Source organism: Moschus berezovskii, chromosome 6 (genome assembly GCF_049115385.1).
Source record: "Moschus berezovskii isolate FMDL1 chromosome 6, NW_MosBer_1.0, whole genome shotgun sequence".
NCBI lineage: Eukaryota > Metazoa > Chordata > Mammalia > Artiodactyla > Moschidae > Moschus > Moschus berezovskii.
The window spans coordinates 46,767,728-46,789,108 of record NC_142465.1 but is presented as its reverse complement, the minus strand read 5'-3'; the positions used below and the strand labels follow the sequence as shown (position 1 = coordinate 46,789,108).

The following is a 21,381-nucleotide window of genomic DNA, read 5'->3' as shown; positions in this document are numbered from 1 at the left end:
GGCATATGTATATGGAATGCTGCCTGTGAATTAGATGTAAACTTGTACCAAGAAGGTTTTGGCTAGGGTCTGTGGGAAAGGCAGGAATGGAAACACATCCCACTAGGATTTTAGTCTCAGTTGTGGAAGGGACCCCAAGTGAAGTAAAGTTCTATTGGAAAACAGCTCTGATAGTCATCCTGGCCCTGCAGCAAACAGGCCTCTCCATTGACTTATAAGTGTATGTTCAAACTTTACTTCCTGTAAGTAAATGGATTAAGAACATGCCTCTCAAACCAGAAAGTAACTGTGCCCAAGTAAGCATACTGCAAAAGTGACACCCGTATCTGCAACAAGGCAATGTGCACAATTCAAGTCTGCCATCTATGGAATTACATTCTGTCTTTGGGCCAGTGTCTTACATGCATCCAGATATGGCCCCTCAGACACCACCCATCTCTCTCCTTCTCAGCCAAGTCAAAAAGAGAATTAGGGCTCCCTCCATCCTGAGACACGCTTCACAATGGCAGCAGTCAAGGCAATACCTACACTTGGCCCACTTCAGCAGTTCTCCTGGATTTCAATATCACTTGGTTTGCAGAAGACATTAAGCACAGCAGGCAATGGACTAAACTGAGGGCAGTAAGGACTATGGTAACTCAGGAATCTATGCCCTTCTACACAAACACAGACAGGTGGACTGTGTGAAGGGTCTGGCCATGTGGATGCCACAGCATATCAGAAAATTTAGGCTATCTTGTGATAGCCCCTGTGGGGAGTTAACCTATGGAGGGACATATGGGATGTGTGCACACGACCCAGTGCTGCCGTCAAGGTAAGACACATCTCTGTATATTCTCCAACTACACTACCTGGGAACCACAAAGCAGACACCTTAGCCAAGGCAAGAACTGTTGTCCTAGAAGACTTAAAGACTTCTCTGGATATAGCACAGTGCCTTCACTGAAAACAGACAGACACTGAGGCCCCAAAACCACCTGGGAGACAGCCAAGAGGTTACACCTCCATATCAAATACACTGACGGGCAGGCATTTGACAGGGACTGACCCACCGCAGCTTGTGGTGACAACCCTTGAGACATATTCCTGATCACATCAGATTAGCCACTAGCCCAGTGACCAGATGATAAGTGGACTATATCAACCCCTTGCCTTTATCAGAAGGACACAAGTGTGACTGACCTGTGCAGATTCAGAGATCTGACTGATAGAAACTGTTCCCAGTAAAAGAGCAAATCAAAAAGCCACTATTAGGGGCTTGACCAACTTAGAAAGTATGCATTGAGTCCCCAGTTATATAAATAGCAACCAAGGGACCCATATCACTGGGCACAACCTAAAGGAATGGGTTGAAGCCCATGAGGTTTCACAGACCTTCCATCTGCCATATAACCCAACAGATGCAGGCTTGGTAGAAAGAACTGAAAGAGACATTGAAGAAGCTTTCTCCAGATGAGTCTTTAAGAGGCTATCTTGACCACTATTAGAGGCCATCTGGCTGTTAAACACCGAACCGCAGCAGGCCACATGTCTGCTTCTGAGAGGCTGACTGTACCTATTCTACCAACTAGATCCTTAAAATTTCAAGTGTTAGAAGAAGGACTGAGACCTATCCAGGGGGATTCAGGCCTTATCCTAGGGGTGCCACAGAACCTCCTACCTGGGGAGATTATTTTAGATTGGAGATGTAATGGTATACTCCTCACAGGGGTTTGGCATTCTTTTACCTTGGGGACAAGGGCTAGGCTAGGCCTTGACGTAGTAATTCCTCAATCTTTCTGTCTAAGTGAAGGCCCAGAATAACCAAGGTGATCTCTGATATAGAAATCAAATGGGAGACTGAAATAGGGCTTCTTTTATGGGCCCTACTAAAGTCCCCACATATAATATCTCCCTGCCTGGTTCTAATGTAAAGGGACAAAATGTCTGGTATTGTCCTATGGGAGAAGTGTCAAAGTCCAGGGTGATCCTGGTTCATGGAGAACAAACTACAGTACAGATCCTGAATGAAGATTTGTCTTTCTTACTACCTTTAAAGGGGCTTCCCCAGTGGCTCAGACAATAAAGAATCTGCCTGAAATGCAGAAGACCCAAGTTCTGGGTCAGGAAGATCCCCTGGAGAAGGGAGTGACTATCTACTCCAGTATTTTTGCCTGGAGAATCCCATGAGTAAAGGAGCCTGGTGGGGTTGCAAAGAGTCAGACATGGTTGAACAACTAAGGCAAGCACTACCTTTAAAACACTTATTATCCTTAGCGTTTTCCTTCTAGGATTAGTGCCACATATCTCCACTATTGCATTCCTGTCCTGGGCCACTACCTATGCTGACATCCACAACTGCTCTGACTTACAGGTGTATAGATTGCTGCCAATGTCCATTGCTGAAGTTATGTCAGGGGTCGTTATCTTTCAACCTTATAACATGGGGACAATATGTGGGGACGGCAGGTAAACTCCTGATATCTGGCTCTAGAGTATTCTTGGAAGAATGGTGGATAAATATAGTGTGGGCCATATAGATGGTGTGGGTGGAATGTGTAGCTGAACCATACTGGCTCCACCTTTTCAGCTCCATCTAGGTCTGCAGTGCTTTCCACCTGACTGAGATTTAGCCTAACTCACAAACTAATGCACTCAAGCCAGACTGAGTTCCCTTTTACCCTTGCCTTCATTTAAAATGAAAGCTGGAATAGTGCCTTTTGCTGAGATGGTTAAGTTGGGTGGGTGCCCCCAGTTCTAAACTGTGGATATGCTTCTCACTTGGTAGTCAGATTCTGTTTTTACCTTTGGCCCCTTTAGAACCCCCTGTATCTCTTTTGGCAGTGCAGAGTAAAGTTGTCAATGCCTCTGGATCTTCTGTCCACCCCATCTTTCCTGCCTATACTTTACTACAGTAAACTTCATGACAGAAGCTTCATTTGCTTGCTCCTTTTTTCAGTCTCAAAATTCCTTCTCAGTTCAGAGGCTATTACTCAATATCTTCACCTCCTAACAGAGAGAAATGAACTAAACGGATATAGTTTGATGAAATACTGGGTGATTTTTATTTTGTGCCTATATCTATTTGCAATTACATGACAAACATTATTTTAACTCATGTAGCTGTATTAGCTTATGTAACCCTCAAAACGAATATAAGAGGTAGGGACTATTGTTATCTCCACTCTACAAACGAAGAAGTTGAGAAACAAAGAGGTTCATGTGGTCTGGTTCCACACCCATGCTCCTCAAGAGTAAGCAAACTGGCTATTGCTATAAAACAGGCTAACAAATGAATAAAACCTCTTTGAGAGGAATAGTTTTTCTTCTCTGACTTGCATAAAATCAAGTAAGGAATTCAGGTTTCTGCCTGTCATGCAACAAACAGCATACCTAAAAAAGCACAGCTTAAGCACCCTCTCTCATGGGGCCCTGCTTTGTGAATTGCTTCTAGAGGCACATTCTCGACATCACAAGGCTGTTTTGAACCAAGTGCTAATATGTATGTTAGCATTAATATATATATATATGTATATATACACACATACCAGGGATGGGGGAGCCTGGTGAGCTTCCGTCTATGGGGTCACACAGAGTCGGACACGACTGAAGTGACTTAGCAGCAGCAGCAGCACACACATACATACATACATGCAGGGTGGACCAAACTACTGACAGAACATGAGCAAAGCTTTTCTCTGCTAAGAAATATCTAGGCAACTCCCACATTGTGACTTATTTTCCTAGCTCATAGTAACTTTATAATTTATCAGCATCATGTGAAACACTACTTACATGCTAACATCAAACATTTTGTCTGACAAAAGAATGGTAAAATGTGTCTAAGAAATAGACCAAGGTGGACTGGGGTAGAGCTGCCAATTGTGTTTGAGCACTTTGATTCTCTTTCACCAAAGAATTCAAAACAGTAACAGTATCTGTTTCAAACTAGACCATTTCTCACTGGACCAATCAGATTCTGTCTCTTCAAATCTCAGTTTGCTTCCCCCAGTGGTCAATGAATCACTAAATGAGTTGGAACTGTAACACCTAAATTTGCAAAGTACATTCCACTAGTAGATGGAGAAACAAAAAACTCTTCAAAGTAAAGAAGAATAAGGATATAGAGAGAACCACATGAAAAGGAGAAGAAAGGGAAAAGTATACACAATTTCAATCATCTTATTTCACTCCCAAAATACTTGCAGGCTGCCAAAATTTTCATAGATTATAAAAGACCACATAACTCCATTTATAATAAAGAGTAAAACCAGAGACAGAGCCAAACTTGATATCACCATCTCTAATCAGTTCAGTTCAGTCGCTCAGTCGTGTCTGATTCTCCGTGACCCCATGAATCACAGCACACCAGGCCTCCCTGTCCATCACCAACTCCCGGAGTTCACTCAAACTCATGTCCATCAAGTCGGTGATGCCATCCAGCCATCTCATTCTCTGTCGTCCCCTTCTCCTCCCGCCCCCAATACTTCCCAGCATCAGAGTCTTTTCCAGTGAGTCAACTCTTCGCATGAGGTGGCCAAAGTATTGCAGTTTCAGCTTTAGCATCAGTCCTTCCAATGAACATCCAGGACTGATCTCCTTTAGGATGGACTGGTTGGATCTCCTTGCAGTCCAAGGGACTCTCAAGAGTCTTCTCCAACACCACAGTTCAAAAGCATCAATTCTTCAGCGATCAACTTTCTTCATAGTCCAACTCTCACATCCATACATGACCACGGGAAAAACCATAGCCTTGACTAGACGGACCTTTGTTGGCAAAGTAATGTCTCTGCTCTTTAATATACTATCTAGGTTGGTAATAACTTTCCTTCCAAGGAGCAAGCGTCTTTTAATTTCATGGCTTCAATCAGCATCCGCAGTGATTTTGGAGTCCCCCAAAATAAAGTCTGACACTGTTTCCCCATCTATTTCCCATGAAGTGATGGGACCAGATGCCATGATCTTTGTTTTCTGAATGTTGAGCTTCAAGCCAACCTTTTCACTCTCCTCTTTCACTTTCATCAAGAGGCTTCTTAGTTCTTCTTCACTTTCTGCCATAAGGGTGGTGTCATCTGCATATCTGAGGTTATTGATATTTCTCCCGGCAATCTTGATTCCAGTTTGTGCTTCTTCCAGCCCAGTGTTCCTCATGATGTACTCTGCATAGAAGTTAAATAAGCAGGGTGACAATATAAAACCTTGATGTACTCCTTTTCCTATGTGGAACCAGACTGTTGTTCCATGTCCAGTTCTAACTGTAGCTTCCTGACCTGCATACAGGTTTCTCAAGAGGCAGGTCAGGTGGTCTGGTATTCCCATCTATTTCAGAATTTTCCACCATCTCTAATAGTGACAAACAACAGCAATAATTTTCCCCTGAATATGCTGTATCTTTTATAAAAGGCCTATAAACAGTGATGTGCAAATATCTTTAACCACAGGTTTTCCCTAAAAAAGCTAAATGCATGTATGTGCTGTGTGTACCTTATTATAAATTTTATGGATATAAAGTATGTGTAGATGAGCACACAATATATAAATAATATATATATAATACTTTTCTTATAAATTCTGTAGAGCCAACTGATTCCCACAGACTGTCTTATGTGTAGACAACAACAAAACAATAAATCAAACTCTGATTTGCAGTGTTTGTCACTTTCCATAATATAAATATTCCCACTATGGTCAATTTCAAGCAACCAAATGTGATGTCACTGAACATGGATTGAAATGAGATGAGCAATAGCACATGAATGCATAATATTCTCAACCCGCAGATTAAAAAAACAGAACATAGATTATAGCAGAGAATCTAGATGTCTAACAAAATGCAGCTACTTAAATAGAAAGTAATAACTTTTGAGTATGCCTTAATTTTGTTTTACTGTAATCTATTTAACTTTAGGTTTATATAACTTACATTTTTACAATCATTTTGTTTAACTAGCAGCACATAAATTCCTATCTGAATCCCATTAAAGCAGTTGCAACATGCCATTGAAAAGTATATTTCTAACACCTTATTGAGGAAGGTATTGTTAGCTAAAAACATATGCACAACCTAAAATTTGAGAATTAAGTTTTATTCAGTGGGAATGCTAGAACTCAAGCCTGGGAGACAGGGAATTGACTCTTGAATTCATAATTCTCACCTAAAAAGGGCTCCTGCATGAGACTGGTATATAAAGAGAACTGCTGACTTTCAAAGTCACCTTAAATCAGTGCTCTGACAACAGGGAAAGACCAACGCCAGGACAAGAAGATGACATCAGAAGTAGACAACTGAACCGAGATCCTGGACCTGACCTTATGATTGTTCATGTTTTCTTCTTGTTCTCTTGAACTCTTGCAGGTAAATCAAATTTTTTTTTCTATCATTGGAACAATCTTATGCAAATTTTAGAAATCAATCAAATTGTTTGGTTGTGGTCAATTACCTGCATCCATTACCTCTGGTTTACCTTGGTAGGTTTGTCCCCTCCAAAGTTCTGATTGGATGGCTCTTAGAAAGTTTATTTTAGAAGAAAGGAATTACAGTTTTCTGTTTGGGCTACTAAATGGGACTCACTTACTTGCCCAGTCAAACACACTTATTCTAACCCTGGACATAAATATGAATTTTCCCTTAAGATTATTCTAGTTTAGTCAGAACAACATGCTGCTGCTGCTGCTAAGTCACTTCAGTCGTGTCCGACTCTGTGTGACCCCATAGACGGAAGCCCACCGGGCTCCCCCATCCCTGGGATTCTCCAGGCAAGAACACTGGAGTGGGTTGCCATTTCCTTCTCCAATGTGTGAAAGTGAAAAGTGAAAGTGAAGTCGCTCAGTCGTGTCCGACCCTTAGCGACCCCACGGACTGCAGCCTACCAGGCTCCTCCGTCCATGGGATTTTCTAGGCAAGAGTACTGGAGTGGCTTGCCATTGCCTTCTCCGGAACAACATGCTAAATTCCACTAAAAAAAAAAACAAAAAAAAAAATGTTAACTCTAGACTTTTAGGAGGGACACTTCCTCAGTTATGGGATGGCTTTATCTGCTAACACTAGGCTATGGTCATCTAAGCCTAAAGGCCCCCCCTATGCTTAGAACAACTAAATCATATCAAGGAAAACCAACTTAATAACACTAGAAAATTAGGCTGGGTATCTTATGAAAACTGCCAGTGTACCATGTCTCTTCAAGACAGTGATTGATATGGAACAGATTGGGTTCCTGCTGCTGCTACTGCCAAGTTACTTCAGTCGTGTCCAACTCTGTGCAACCCCATAGATGGCAGTCCACCAGGCTCCCCCATCCCTGGGATTATCCAGACAAGAACACTGGAGTGCGTTGCCATTTCCTTCTCCAACGCATGAAAGTGAAAAGTGAAAGTGAAATCTCTCAGTCGTGTCTGACTGTTCAAGACCCCATGGACCACAGCCTACCAGGCTCCTCCATCCATGAGATTTTCCAGGCAAGAGTACTGGAGTGGGGTGCCATTGCCTTCTCCGAGAAATAAACTGACTGGCAACTCATGGGACTGAATGGCTTTGTGGGTTTAATTTATGACCCTGGCTTCTGCCAAGAGGGCTAGGAAGGTATACATTAGGATTCCCTTAGGCTCAAGGCCATTTATGTACAAACTTAGATGTAACTCCAGCAAATTTACCATCAACATGAGCCTGAAGAATCAAGAGATCTGTATTTCACTGGTATGATCACTTAGCAGCTACTTTTCCACCTTCTTTGCAACGTGAAAAAATATTATTTCTCACATTGAAACTTTAACAGAATTCACTCAAAAGGCCTTAAATGATAGCAGCCAGGCTATTAGCCTACTAAATTTTGAGTCTCTATGTGGAGAAAAGCTGTATTACAAAATCGTATGGCCCTTGATATCTTTAGCACATCTCAAGGGGACAACAGTGCTATAATTCAAACTAAATGTTATGTTTTCATACCAGATGAATCTTCTAATATAACATATTTAATGACTCACAGGAAAAATTATATTGCTGCCTTAGATGATCCATTTCCTAGCCTTGGTGATCTTTTAGGAAGACAGTTTTGTTTCGGAAGCTCATGGTTTGAATCTCTACTTGTAACTTTAACAAGTTATTAGCTATATTGCTTGTAATCTGTTTATTTCATAAGATTGTTGTCTCTTGTATTAGATTATGTATAACCAGGCCCCAGCCAAATTAATGACAGCTAAACAGCTTGGCCTTCCCTGATAGCTCAGTTGGTAAAGAATCTGCCAGCAATGCAGGAGAACTTGGTTCGATTCCTGGGTCAGGAAGATCGCTGGAGAAGGGATAGGCTACCCACTCCAGTGTTCTTGGGTTTCCCTTGTGGCTCAGCTGGTAAAGAATCTGCCTGCAGTGTGGGAGACCTGGGTTCAATCTAGCTTATTTTGGGCTACCCTGGTGGCTCAGACGGTAAAGCATCTGCCTACAATGCTGGAGACCCGGGTTCGATCCCTGGGTCGGAAAGATCCCCTGGAGAAGGAAATGACAACCCACTCCAGTATTCTTGTCTGGAAAATCCCATGGACTGAGGAGCCCGGTAGGCTACAGTCCAAGGGATCGCAAAGAGTCTGACACGACTAAGCGACTTCACTTTCACTTTTTTTTTTCAAACAGCTTGAAGAAACAGATCATATTTATAATGTAGAATAATTTTAATAGTGTGATTCTAGGTATAGGAAGAAACAACAAGGGAAATATCTCCTGGATCCTATAAGGTTAGAAGATAGAGGATTCAGAGAATCTTTGTATTATTCATCAATGGGTCTAATCCAGAAATTAACACCTAGAATGACTTACCAACAAAAAATTTCCACCTGACCTAGGATCAGTCTCCCAGCACCATGGGACAAAAAGAAACAATGGTTATGAAATATCTCCCAATATGGTCGAATTTCCAACCATGGGGAGAGACTATGAAATGAAATGTTTTCTCCTCTATGGTCTACCAGTAAACAAGTCTTTTCCAAATGCAAATTTCTGAGGTCAGGTTAAAGAAAGTCAGTTATTAGAAAGCCATCAGATACTTCCTCCCCAGTAAGCACAGAGGAGCTAGGGGGAAGTGAGAGCTAGGTAGCCATCTGCCACATTCACCATCTTTTACAGTATACAAGGAACTAGTATGTGAATAATAAAGAAAGCAGGATTGGCCCCAGAAAGTTCAGTTCAGTTCAGTCGCTCAGTCGTGTCCGACTCTCCGCGACCCCATGAATAACAGCACGCCAGGCCTCCCTGTCCATCACCAACTCCCGGAGTTCACTCAAACTCATGCCCACAGAGTCGGTGATGCCATCCAGCCATCTCATTCTCGGTCTTCCCCTTCTCCTCCCGCCCCCAACCTTTCCCAGCATCAGAGTCTTTTCCAGTGAGTCAACTCGTCGCATGAGGTGGCCAAAGTATTGCAGTTTCAGCTTTAGCATCAGTCCCTCCAATGAACATCCAGGATTGATCTCCTCTAGAATGGACTGGTTGGATCTCCTTGCAGTATAAGGGACTCTCAAGAGTCTGCTCCAACACCACAGTTCAAAAGCATCGATTCTTCGGCGATCAGCCTTCTTCACAGTCCAACTCTCACATCCATACATGACCACAGGAAAAACCATAGCCTTGACTAGATGGACCTTGGTTGGCAAAGTAATGTCTCTGCTTTTTAATATGCTATCTAGGTTGGTCATAACTTTCCTTCCAAGGAGCAAGCGTCTTTTAATTTCATGGCCGCAATCAGCATCTGCAGTGATTTTGGAGCCCCCCAAAATAAAGTCTGACACTGTTTTCACTTTTTTTCCATCTATTTCCCATGAAGTGATGGGACCAGATGCCATGATCTTCGTTTTCTGAATGTTGAGCTTCAAGCCAACCTTTTCACTCTCCTCTTTCACTTTGATCAAGAGGCTTTTGAGTTCCTCTTCACTTTCTGCCATAAGGGTGGTGTCATCTGCATATCTGAGGTTATTGATATTTCTCCCAGCAATCTTGATTCCAGTTTGTGCTTCTTCCAGCCCAGCGTTCCTCATGATGTACTCTGCATATAAGTTAAATAAGCAAGGTGACAGTATACAACCTTGACGTACACCTTTTCCTATTTGGAACCAGTCTGTTGTTCCATGTCCAGTTCTAGCTGTTGCTTCCTGACCTGCATACAGGTTTCTCAAGAGGCAGGTCAGGTGGTCTGGGATTCCCATCCCTTTAGAATGTTAGATGCATATGAAAAATGATTTCACAAGACTGTATGCTTGCAGCTTCCCATATATAGAAGATCCCTAAATCTCTTTATTTAGAAGATCTCTAAATCTCTTCCCATACATAGATCACTTTATCTCTTTAGATCACTAAATCTCTTTTGATTTAACCTCTAAATCTCTTGAGAGATTTAACTTTCTCTTAATTAACAGTAATCTTTTAATATTCAGATTACCTCCCCTCCTCCAAACATGTATATACCTTGGCTCCTCCCCTGCTTCCTCTGAGTCAGTGTCTCACAGTCACCTGAGATACTGTCTCCCAGGCTTGAATCCTAGCATTCTCACCGAATAAAACCTAACTCTCAACTTTTAGGTTGCATGTGTTTTTATTTTTAATTGACAGTATTGTTAATCCAAACCAAGAAACTATAGTCACAGAGACATAAAGTCATCAAACTAATAAATTAAAACTTTTGTATAATTTGGAGATTAATCCTTTATCATTTGCTTCATTTGCTATTATTTTCTCCCATTCTGAAGGCTGTCTTTTCCAGAAAAATAAATGACCCAATCAAAAAATGGGCCAAAGAACTAAACAGAAATTTCTCCAAAGAAGACATAAAGATGGCTAACAAACACATGAAAAAATGCTCAACATCCCTCATAATCAGAGAGATGCAAATCAAAACCACAATGAGGTACCATTTCACACCAGTCAGAATGGCTGCTATCCAAAAGTCTACATGCAATAAATGCTGGAGAGGATGTGGAGAGAAAGGAACCCTCTTACACTGTTGGTGGGAATGCAAACTAGTACAGCCACTATGGAGAACAGTGTGGAGATTCCTCAAAAAATTGGAAATAGAACTGCCATATGATCCAGCAATCGCACTCCTGGGCATACACACCAAGGAAACCAGAATTGAAAGAGACACGTGTACTCCAATGTTCATTGCAGCACTGTTTATAATAGCCAGGACATGGAAGCAACCTAGATGTCCATCTGCAGACGAATGGATAAGAAAGCTTTGGTACATATACACAATGGAGTATTATTCAGCCATTAAAAAGAATACATTTGAACCAGTTCTAATGAGGTGGATGAAACTGGAGCCTATTATACAGAGTGAAGTAAGCCAGAAAGAAAAACACCAATACAGTATACTAACACATATATATGGAATTTAGAAAGATGCAAATGATAACCCTGTATACGAGACAGCAAAAGAGACACAGATGTATAGAACAGTCTTTGGGACTCTATGGGAGAGGGTAAGGGTGGGATGATTTGGGAGAATGGCATTGAAACACGTATGTTGTCATATGTGAAATGAATCACTAGTTCAGGGTCAATGCATGTTATAGGATGCTCGGGGCTGGCATGCAGGGATGACCCAGAGGGAGGATAAAGGGAGGAGGGAGGTGGGAGGGGGGTTCAGGAGGGGGAACTTATGTAAACCCGGGGCAAATTCATATCAATGTATGGCAAAACCAACCAATATAATATTGTAAAATAATTTGCCTCCAATAAAAAATAAATTAACTACAAAAAAAAAAAAAAGAAAAACACCTTTTCAAGAATGAAAAGGAAAAAAAAAAAAAACTTTTGGTATACAGAGAAATGGTAAAATAAAAAAAAAAAAACAGTCTGGTAAAAAATTTCCAAAAGACAATCCATAAGTCTTATATAATATGAGGTGTCTGACAAAAAAGACATACATATGACTGACAAATAGATGAAAATACGCTCAACATCACATATTAGAGAAATGCAAATCAAAATTACAATGAGGTATCACCTCTTACCAGTCAGAATGGCCATCATCAAAAAAAATCTACAAACAATAAATGCTGGAGAGGATGAAGAAAAGGGAATCCTTCTGCACTGTTGTTAGGAAGGTAACTGATACAGCCACTACGGAGTACAATATGGATTTCTTTAAAAACTAGGAATAAAACTACCATATGACCCAGCAATCTTCCTCCTGAGCATATACCCAGAGAAAACCATAATTCAAAAAGATCCATATACCCCAATGTTCACAGCAGCACTATTTACAATAGCCAGGACATGGAAGCAACCTATATATCCATCAACAGACGAATGGATAAAAAAATTGTGTTATACAATGGAATATCACGCAGCCATTAGAGGAACAAATTTGAGACAGTGGTAGTGAGGTGGAGATGAACCTACAGCCTGTTGTACAGAGTGAAGTAAATCAGAAAGAGAAAAACAAATATACATTAACACATATATGTGGAATCTAGAAAAATGGTACTGATGAACCTATTGCACGGCAGTAATAGAGACACAGCTGTAAAGAACAGACTTGTGGACACAGTGGGGAAAGGAAAGAGTGGGACGAACTAAGAGAATAGCACTGACAAATATACTACCGTGTGTAAAATAGATAGAGGGAAGCAGCTGTATAAGACAGGGAACTGAGTTCCATGCTCTCTGTGATTCAAGTTGTTGTATGACAGAAACCAACATAACATTGTAAAGCAATTATCCTCCAATTAAAACATATATATATATGAGGTGTCTGAGAAGACTTCAGTGCCAAGAGAGCCTGACATCTTGTCAGCTTGCTGGGGTGGGTGGTACAAGTTGAGAATTAATCACTAATGACACTATACAAAGCAAACAGAAATTTCTGACTACTAGGTTCAGTGTTGATTTAATCACAGATTTGTTCATTCCACCAATATTTTTTTTAGTTTAATGTGTGTCACCAGCACATGGTAAACATGCTAAAGGTACAGATTCCTGGGCCTTAGTTCCAGGCATTTTCATTCAGCAGATCTAGTTTGGAACCTAAGAGTCTATATTTTAACAAGCAAACCTCCATCCCATGCCAGATGAATCATTCAGAAAATTACAGCATCTAGCATTTACTGATGGAGAAGGCAATGGCAACCCAACCCACTCCGGTACTCTTGCCTGGAAAATCCCACGGGCAGAGGAGCCTGGTAGGCTGCAGTCCATGGGGTCGCTAGGAGTCGGACATGACTGAAGCGACTTAGCAGCAGCAGCAGAAGCAGCAGCAGCATTTACTGACTACTTATTCTGTGCCAAGTTCAGAATGCATAAACATGAAAGAGACAAAACTTGTCCTCAAGAAGACTACAGAGACCAGTAATTATAACTATGATATTGGTACATATAAGTTGTTTTGAATGCTTAGTTACTCAGTCATGTCCAACTCTTTGCAACCCATGGACTGTAGCCTGCCAGGCTCCTCTGTCCATGAGATTTCCCAGGCAAGAATACTGGAGTAGGCGTCCATTTCCAGCTGCTCTGAGACTATAGCAAAATACAGCTTGGGAGGGGATCATGATAGAAAATTATGTTATATCTGAATCTGGAAGAAGGAGACAATGCTAATCAAGAAAGGAAGGGTATGGAGGAAGGGATATTCAGGTCAGAGAAAAGCATGTGCACAGCCACACACGCAAAGAAAGTCTAGTTCAACAGGATAACAGAACATGCTTTGGGACTGTACCTCTTAGTACTGTTCTGTAATCAACTTTTATCTGGCACCAACTTTTGCATATACTAAGCATATAGTTGTTAGGTTATTGTGAAATGGGTATTTCCTGCTATATCAACTAATAAGGATATCACAGCAATCTGTGATTCCGGCCCACCAAATATGAATTTCTGAGCCCAGAGGGCACCCAAGAAAAACAATCCGGCAGCCATCAGCCAATCCCCCTGGTAAGCACCTTGTCCCAGATAGCTGGGATGCATATGAAAGGAATAATTTCAGTAAACCCAGACTCTTGCATCTTCCCATACATAGAAAAGCGCTAAATTGTTTAATTTGGGATATCTGGTTTTCCGTAATTACCAATAATCTTTTGATGTTCAGACTACCTTCCCCTTGTTGCAAACTTCCATAAAACCTGACTCCTCCCTGTGCTTCCTAGGAGCAGTTTTCTCAGAGTCATTTGAGAAGCTGTCTCCTGGGCTTAAAGTCCTAAAAATTCCTACCAAATAAAACGTAACTCTCAACTTGTAGGTTGTGACTATTTTTTAAATCGACACTATGTTCAGTCATATAGCTTATGTGAGGAGTAGTGGGAGATTAGGCAAGACAGTTAAAGTCAGGTCTGCTGCTGCTGCTAAGTCGCTTCAGTCGTGTCCGACTCTGTGCGACCTCATAGACAGCAGCCCACCAGGCTCCTCCATCCCTGGAATTCTCCAGGCAAGAATACTGGAGTGGGTTGCCATTTCCTTCTCCAATGCATGAAAGTGAAAAGTGAAAGTGAAGTTGCTCAGTCGTGTCCTACTCTTAGCGACCCCATGGACTGTAGCCTACCAGGCTCCTCCGTCCATGGGATTTTCCAGGCAAGGGTACAGGAGTGGGTTGCCATTGCCTCCTCCTAAAGCCATGTCAGGAAGTGCTTTTTAGAATTCTTAGTACAAAATAGAGAATGAGATGGCTGGATGGCATCACCGACTCGATGGACATGAGTTTGAGTGAACTCCGGAAGTTGGTGATGGACAGGGAGGCCTGGCATGCTGTGATTCATGGGGTTGCAAAGAGTCGGATACGACTGAGCGACTGAAATGAACTGAACTGAACTGAGTACAAAATAGGCACTCATTACTTTCCACTTTGTATTCTTCCTTCCACACTAGATTTTAAAATTAATTTTATTAACATTATAGGATTATTACTTCAATAAGATTCACTTGTGATATCCAATCTACAATGTCTAGAAATATAGACTGCTATCCCTGCTTTTATACTTGATAAGCCAGTTTCTCATTGGCTTATCAAAATGGCATCACAAAAATCATCAAAACAATGTGTAAGAAACAGTGCAACAAACCAAGTTCTCAGGGAAAACAGTTAATTACTGCGTATTACTTTTCCCATTGATTTTACCTTTATTTTATATTAATCTGTTTTCCGAATAAAACAGGAATGTTATTTTATGTTTCTAAGGTTGTGTCATTTCATCTATAGACATTTTAATTAGGTAACCCAATAACTTAAAAATCTTAAAACTTACAAATTAACATAAATTTTTTTAATGAATGCAAGAAGAGCTGAATAATGAGTAGAAGGTAAGTTAAAGAGTAGGAGTTTTATCTCTGCATAAATAAAGCTAGAAAATATTTGTCACTTTAACACACCAACTTTGTAGCTACTACAGAAACTCCACTGCTCTTTCTCTCATAAAACCATGCCAGTCTGTTTTGTCTCTGCTCACGCCCCCATCTCCTCTTTGCAACACATTCCAAGTACTCTGTTCCACAATGATCTCTTCCATTCCTCTTCATGAACCTAATCTTTGCATTTAGTCCTATGTTATTATGTGTTATATAATATTATATTTATCTCCCAAGAAGATTTCACTTTTCTAGAGAACTTCTCACGCATTTCTCATGGAACATGGCATAGTGCTAAACATAAAAGACACTCAAACACTTACTTAAGTGAATAGACTAAATGATTTCCATGAATTATATTTAACTTCAAGCTTCAATTGTTGATTTTCTCACCTTACTCAAAATGAAGATACAAACATTATAAAGCTTTTAAAAAACTTTAGAAAGGGTACAATGAAAGGAGGTTATCAAAGGGTCATCAGCAAATCATCAGAAGTCTTCAATATGAAAAAGCAAGGTGATTCCTTGCTCTGCTTGCCAATGGTAAGGGTAAGGGACCCACAACTCTGCCTTGCTGCTAGATAAAATCCCCACAGAATATCTAGGAAATATGCTCTTTATATATATATCAAAGAGGAAAGAGAAATAAAGAACAGATATCCTGAGGCTGCCTCTATCTGTGTCTTCTTTCACCAATTTATTGAAGTTCAAAAGAGAAGGACTATTTACAGAATTCCATAGCTGAACCATATGCAATAAGTTCAGTAAGTACACTGATTCAATAAGTACTATTTCCAATATCATAATAATAGCTAATATTTTTAACATTTTCTTTTATGTCTATATTATTAGTGTTTTTCAGATATCATTTTATTAAACTCTGATAGCATCCTATATAAGATAAATGCCAAAATTATATTCATTTTAGACATCAGAATATATATAAAGCCAGAATGTATAACCAGATCTCTTATGCCAAAGCCCCAGGGACACCAACATCTATCATCACAAGATTCGATTATCAACAATATAAGTACTACAAGTACTTGGGTTCTCTTCCAGAACTATTTTATTTGAACATTAAAAATTAAAAACAATACATGAAATCAATGGTATCAAAAAAAGGGGGTGAAACAAGGGGAGCAAGCTGAAAGAAACTAGATTAAAGCCAATTGACCAGGATTCCCAGCACCACAGCAAACAAGCATCAGAGGGAGTAGAGAAAGTGGTTAAATATGGACCTTACTGGCAGGAAGAGTAGCTAAAGTATAATTTCCCCACAACCCCTAAAAAGTTTATGGGAAATTCAGACTTAACTTACATTTGTATTCATTCCTCATACAGGCCACATACCATTCAGATTTACAGTATTTCAGCAGAAAATAAGAACTCTAGAAAATGCTGTTATGGTAGGACTTCAGCCTATGCATTACTTGTTAAATACTGATAACCTCCCTCTAGCATCCAAAGCCAGCTTCAGAAAAGAGAAAAATATCTAGAAATAAATGTCTAAGAAGAATTTTCCATACAGTTTCACTTGTTCAACTGACAGAAATCTCAGGCAGCATTTAGCCATCACTATCAGCATTGGTGTTTAATGGTCTGAAGTCAGCCTTAAGAAATCATTCATCTGGCTTTCAGGTTTAGTCTTGTGACAATGCAAAATTAAATATCATTAGATTAATAGTATTTTAAGCCTAGGGGCTTAACCTTAACCATGTTTATTAGATTTCTTCCTTTTTTTTTTTTTCTTTAAAAAAAGGAGGAAAGGATTTGAGGGCTTTAAAAACAAGTGAAAAGTGTACACGTTAAGAGTTTTCCACTGAGAAAGATCAAAGTCTGCAAACATGGGAGTCGGCTCCACTCAGTGTTGTCATCTTAAAATCATCTGTGATATAGCAATTACGCTACTTTATTTACAAGGAAACTGACCCAAAGAACGTCAGCCAAAGGAGTTCGAAATGTACAGCAGAGCATCCACTTGCAGGCATAAAGTCGTGACTTCCCACAGTTTAGGTAAGGCTGCGGTCGAAATCTCTACGTAGTAGGTCAAAGGCGAAAAGGCTCCCCCGGGGAAGGTGGGGGCGGGGAGGCGGGGAACCAAGCTGAAGGGCTCCAGGAAGTGGGTTGGGAGGAACTGCCCGGTTTGGAGCCAACTGTGCCAACCTCAGGTTTGCATAGCCTAGCAGAGGGAGTCCTGGGCCACTGCGCGCATTGGTCACAAGCGCTTTTGGCAACGCTGTGCCCTTCGATTCCTGTCATCATCCAACCCCACAGCTCGAGTTTGGGACGTGAAAAAGGGCTCGTAAAGTGGGCGGCGGCCAGGGGTTCCCGGCGCTGAGTCACAGCCCTGCCAACTTTTACAGCATTTCCCAGAAAGAAAGTCTCAGTCCGGTAGCCGACCACTCGCTCCGAGTTCTGACTCTTCGCTCTGCGATTCGACCCGGCGGTGACTCGAGACCCACAACTGAGCTATTTCCCACTCATGGCGCGACTTCTCACCCTCGCAGCGCCTCGGCGTACCCTGCGCGCTCGCCAAACGCTACCGACCCAGTAGATGCGGGGGAAAGGACGGAGGGGAAGGGCTGCGTCCTCACCTGCAAGACACGGACACCTCCACTCGCGTGGCCGGGATGGCCGTGCTCAGCGGGTTTAAATCCCCGAGTCCCGCGGAGCTGGTGCAGCGGCTGTCCATCTTGAGAGGCGCCGTGGAATTGTCTGGCACCCACATCCAGAGCTCTGGCCGACCGAGGGCTCCCAGCCCAGCTTCAGACAAACAGGGTTGGGAATCGAGGGTGGAGGCAGAGGAAGGAGGCGGAGGCAGTTCGCGGAAAGGGGGAGGCAGCGAAGAGGCGGATCTCAGCGTCAAGCCGCAAGGGAACAGGCCCGCAGAAGCTGAAGCTGCTGAGGAAGTGGCGCCCGGGGCTTTCGGCTTCCCTGCCCCCTCAGCCCGAGCTGAGGACACTCCGCGATCCTTTACTCTCTCTAGGCTTCAGGCTCGGTGGAGCCACTGGGCAGCCTAGCGGGGTTGGGGGCATCAGACACAGACCCCAGCCGTCTAGTAGTACAAACCCTGGCCGGCTTGGCAAGCGATTGGTGTTTTATCTCCGCCTCTTTACACCCACGCCTGTTCCTAAATCCCGCGTCACAAGCCCACCCCTTCCCATTTACCGGCGATCCTCATCTCGCCCTCGGAGTCCACGGAGGTCCCCCCCAACACACACTGTTCCCTACAGCAGATGAGCCGAATCCTCGCTTCTGGACTGCCCACTCTCGGCCACTTAAGGGCTGGGGACAATGAGACGGCCTTCGGGACGATCTCCAACCTTTTCTAAGCAGTGGTAAAGTAACGGATCAATATACGGAACAAGGCGAGAGCAGGGGAAACCTAAGGTGGAGCGAGGGGCGGGCGGGGAACTATTTGCGATTTAAGGGAGCAATCTGGTTTCCCTTTCCCTCAGTTCTTCTGAATAAGGGCGGGGGGCGGGGGGCGCTGATGCCTGTAATCCTTTTACCGTCTGGACTCTCCTGCGCCCCCTCACTTCCAAATGCGTGGAAGTGACGCCCTAAAACCTGAAAGTCACAACAAAATAGGACTCCCAACCCGTAAGACCTGAATGAAGCGGGACAGAGTGAGCGCCACTTTGGGGAAACTGTTTTCTGGGAAGGCCAGACTTGTACCAGTATGTAGAAGCTGCAAAAGCCATAGGAGGTACCCTCCTCCCAGCTCCTTTGCCGCGATCTTTATTAGAGGCATGTTCCCTCCTTGCCTTGCCGGAGCGCCTGCTTGTCCCTGGACGGTTGCCACCAGGGGGAGACAGAGATCAGCACTCGGAGTAATGCAAAAGTAGGAGAGGGGCGGGGACTGGAGGAGGGAAGATGAGTGAGAACATATCCATCTTCCTTTACAGCACCAATAACGAGAGTTGCCAGCTGGCAAGACTGACTCAGGGGGCAAACCGTTTTCGTGGTTGAGGACCTGCCCTACGTTGTAATATTTTAATACGCTGGGAGCCACCTGACTAGAGAATCTATAGAGTTGCAGATGAGGATGTGTGAGTGCAGTCTTGAGGCTTTATGTTGCCAAGAATCCTTCCCACGTTTCATTCTTGTCCCCCCAACCCAGCACTTGTCACCCTTTAGTTTAGTTTAGAGTTGTCTGTTTCTCTTTCCCATTCCCTGTTTGGAGATGCCCTAAAATTCTAGACATTTCCATTGTAATAACCAAAATTAGTTTTGGGGAAGAGACTTAAGTATATTTTTTAAGCTAACCATACTTTTATAGAAGTCTATTGAAGAAATAAAAATAAGACTTATTCTGTGTTTAGTAATCATGAAAATAAGTTCTTGTAAAATTCTTAATAAAAGCATCATTTAAAGACATTTTAAGCATTTCAAGAAATGCTGGGTTTATTCCGAAAAAGTTCTTAAAGTTGGCTAGTTATCACTAGATAACCATATTCAGATGAACATCTATAATTCTAGAAGAAATGTAAACTTCAATTTTCTTGTTAGATAAAATAATCATAGAATTTAGGTTCGCAGCCGCCGCCGCGCCGCCGTTGCTCTCCAACACCAGCGCCGCCTCTAGCTCGCCGAGCTCCAGCCGAAGGAGAAGGGGGGTAAGTAAGGAGGTCTCTATACCATGGCTCGTACAAAGCAGACTGCCTGCAAATCGACCGGTGGTAAAGCACCGAGGAAGCAACTCTCTACAAAAGCCGCTCGCAAGAGTGCGCCCTCTACTGGAGGGGTGAAGAAACCTCATCGTTACAGGCCTGGTACTGTGGCACTCCGTGAAATTAGACGTTATCAGAAGCCCACTGAACTTCTGATTCGCAAACTTCCCTTCCAGCGTCTGGTGCGGGAAATTGCTCAGGACTTCAAAACAGATCTGCGCTTCCAGAGTGCAGCTATCGGTGCTTTGCAGGAGGCAAGTGAGGCCTATCTGGTTGGCCTTTTTGAAGACACCAACCTGTGTGCTATCCATGCCAAACGTGTAACAATTATGCCAAAAGACATTCAGCTAGCACGCCGCATACGTGGAGAACGTGCTTAAGAATCCACTATGATGGGAAACATTTCATTCTTTAAAAAAAAAAAAAAAATTCTCTTCTTCCTGTTATTGGTAGTTCTGAACGTTAGATATTTTTTTTCCATGGGGTCAAAAGGTACCTAAGTATATGATTGCAAGTGGAAAAATAGGGGACAGAAATCGGGTATTGGCAGTTTTTCCATTTTCATTTGTGTGTGAATTTTTAATATAAATGCGGGGACATAAAGCATTAATGAAAGTCAAAATGTTTCAGTGAACAAGTTTCAGCAGTTCAACTTTATAACAATTATAAATAAACCTGTTAAATTTTTCTGGACAATGCCAGCATTTGGATTTTTTTAAAACAAGTAAATTTCTTATTGACTGCAACTAAATGGTGTTTGTAGCATTTTTATCATACGGTAGTTTCCATCCATTCACTATACTTTTCTAACTGAGTTGTCCTACATGCAAGTACATGTTTTTAATGTTGTCTGTCTTCTGTGCTGTTCCTGTAAGTTTGCTATTAAAATACATTAAACTATAAAAAAAAATAAATAAAATAAAATAATCATAGAATTTCATCTTTGATTCTTCTCTGTTCATAAAGTCATCCTGTCAGATTAGTTATTTGAAAACAATGCAGAGGTATTTATTGGACACATATACGCCATAAGGGATGATTGAAATTTGACTAAGTAATGATGGAGGCAAAGATGAAGAAGCTCTATACCATCAGGAAAAACAAGATCAGGAGCTGAATGTGGCTCAGATCATGAACTCCTTATTGCCAAATTCAGATTTAAATTGAAGAAAGTGGGGAAAAACACTAGACTATTCAGGGATTACCTCAATCAAATCCCTTACGATTATACAGTGGAAGTGAGAAATAGATTCAAGGGATTAGATCTGATAGACAGAGTGCCTGATGAACTAGGGATGGAGGTTCATGACATTGTACAGGAGACAGGGATCAGACCATCCCCAAGAAAAAGAAATGCAATAAAGCAAAATGGCTGTCTGAGGAGGCCTTACAAATAGCTGTGACAAGAAG

General features: G+C 41.9%; 2 protein-coding genes across 2 annotated transcripts in view; one reads left to right on the top strand and one right to left on the bottom strand.

Moving 5' to 3' along the window:
- Positions 1–18,974, bottom strand: part of CPNE8 (copine 8) — a 336,603-nt gene extending 317,629 nt beyond the window's left edge. The window contains exon 1 of the mRNA XM_055396464.2: positions 17,893–18,974. Coding sequence (XP_055252439.1) covers positions 17,893–18,026 — 134 coding nt within the window. The 5' untranslated portion in view covers positions 18,027–18,974. The remainder of the gene's footprint in view (positions 1–17,892) is intronic.
- A 790-nt stretch (positions 18,975–19,764) lies between these two features.
- Positions 19,765–20,667, top strand: LOC129537119 (histone H3.3A-like). The gene has a single exon (XM_055396465.2). It carries the CDS (start codon positions 19,941–19,943, stop codon positions 20,349–20,351), a length of 411 nt encoding a protein of 136 aa, XP_055252440.1. The 5' UTR covers positions 19,765–19,940; the 3' UTR covers positions 20,352–20,667.
- Positions 20,668–21,381: the final 714 nt, after the last annotated feature.

What these genes read in the sequence shown, in the direction of transcription:
- LOC129537119 (XM_055396465.2), top strand. Translation starts at nt 19,941, where the DNA reads ATGGCTCGTACAAAGCAGACTGCCTGCAAATCGACCGGTGGTAAAGCA.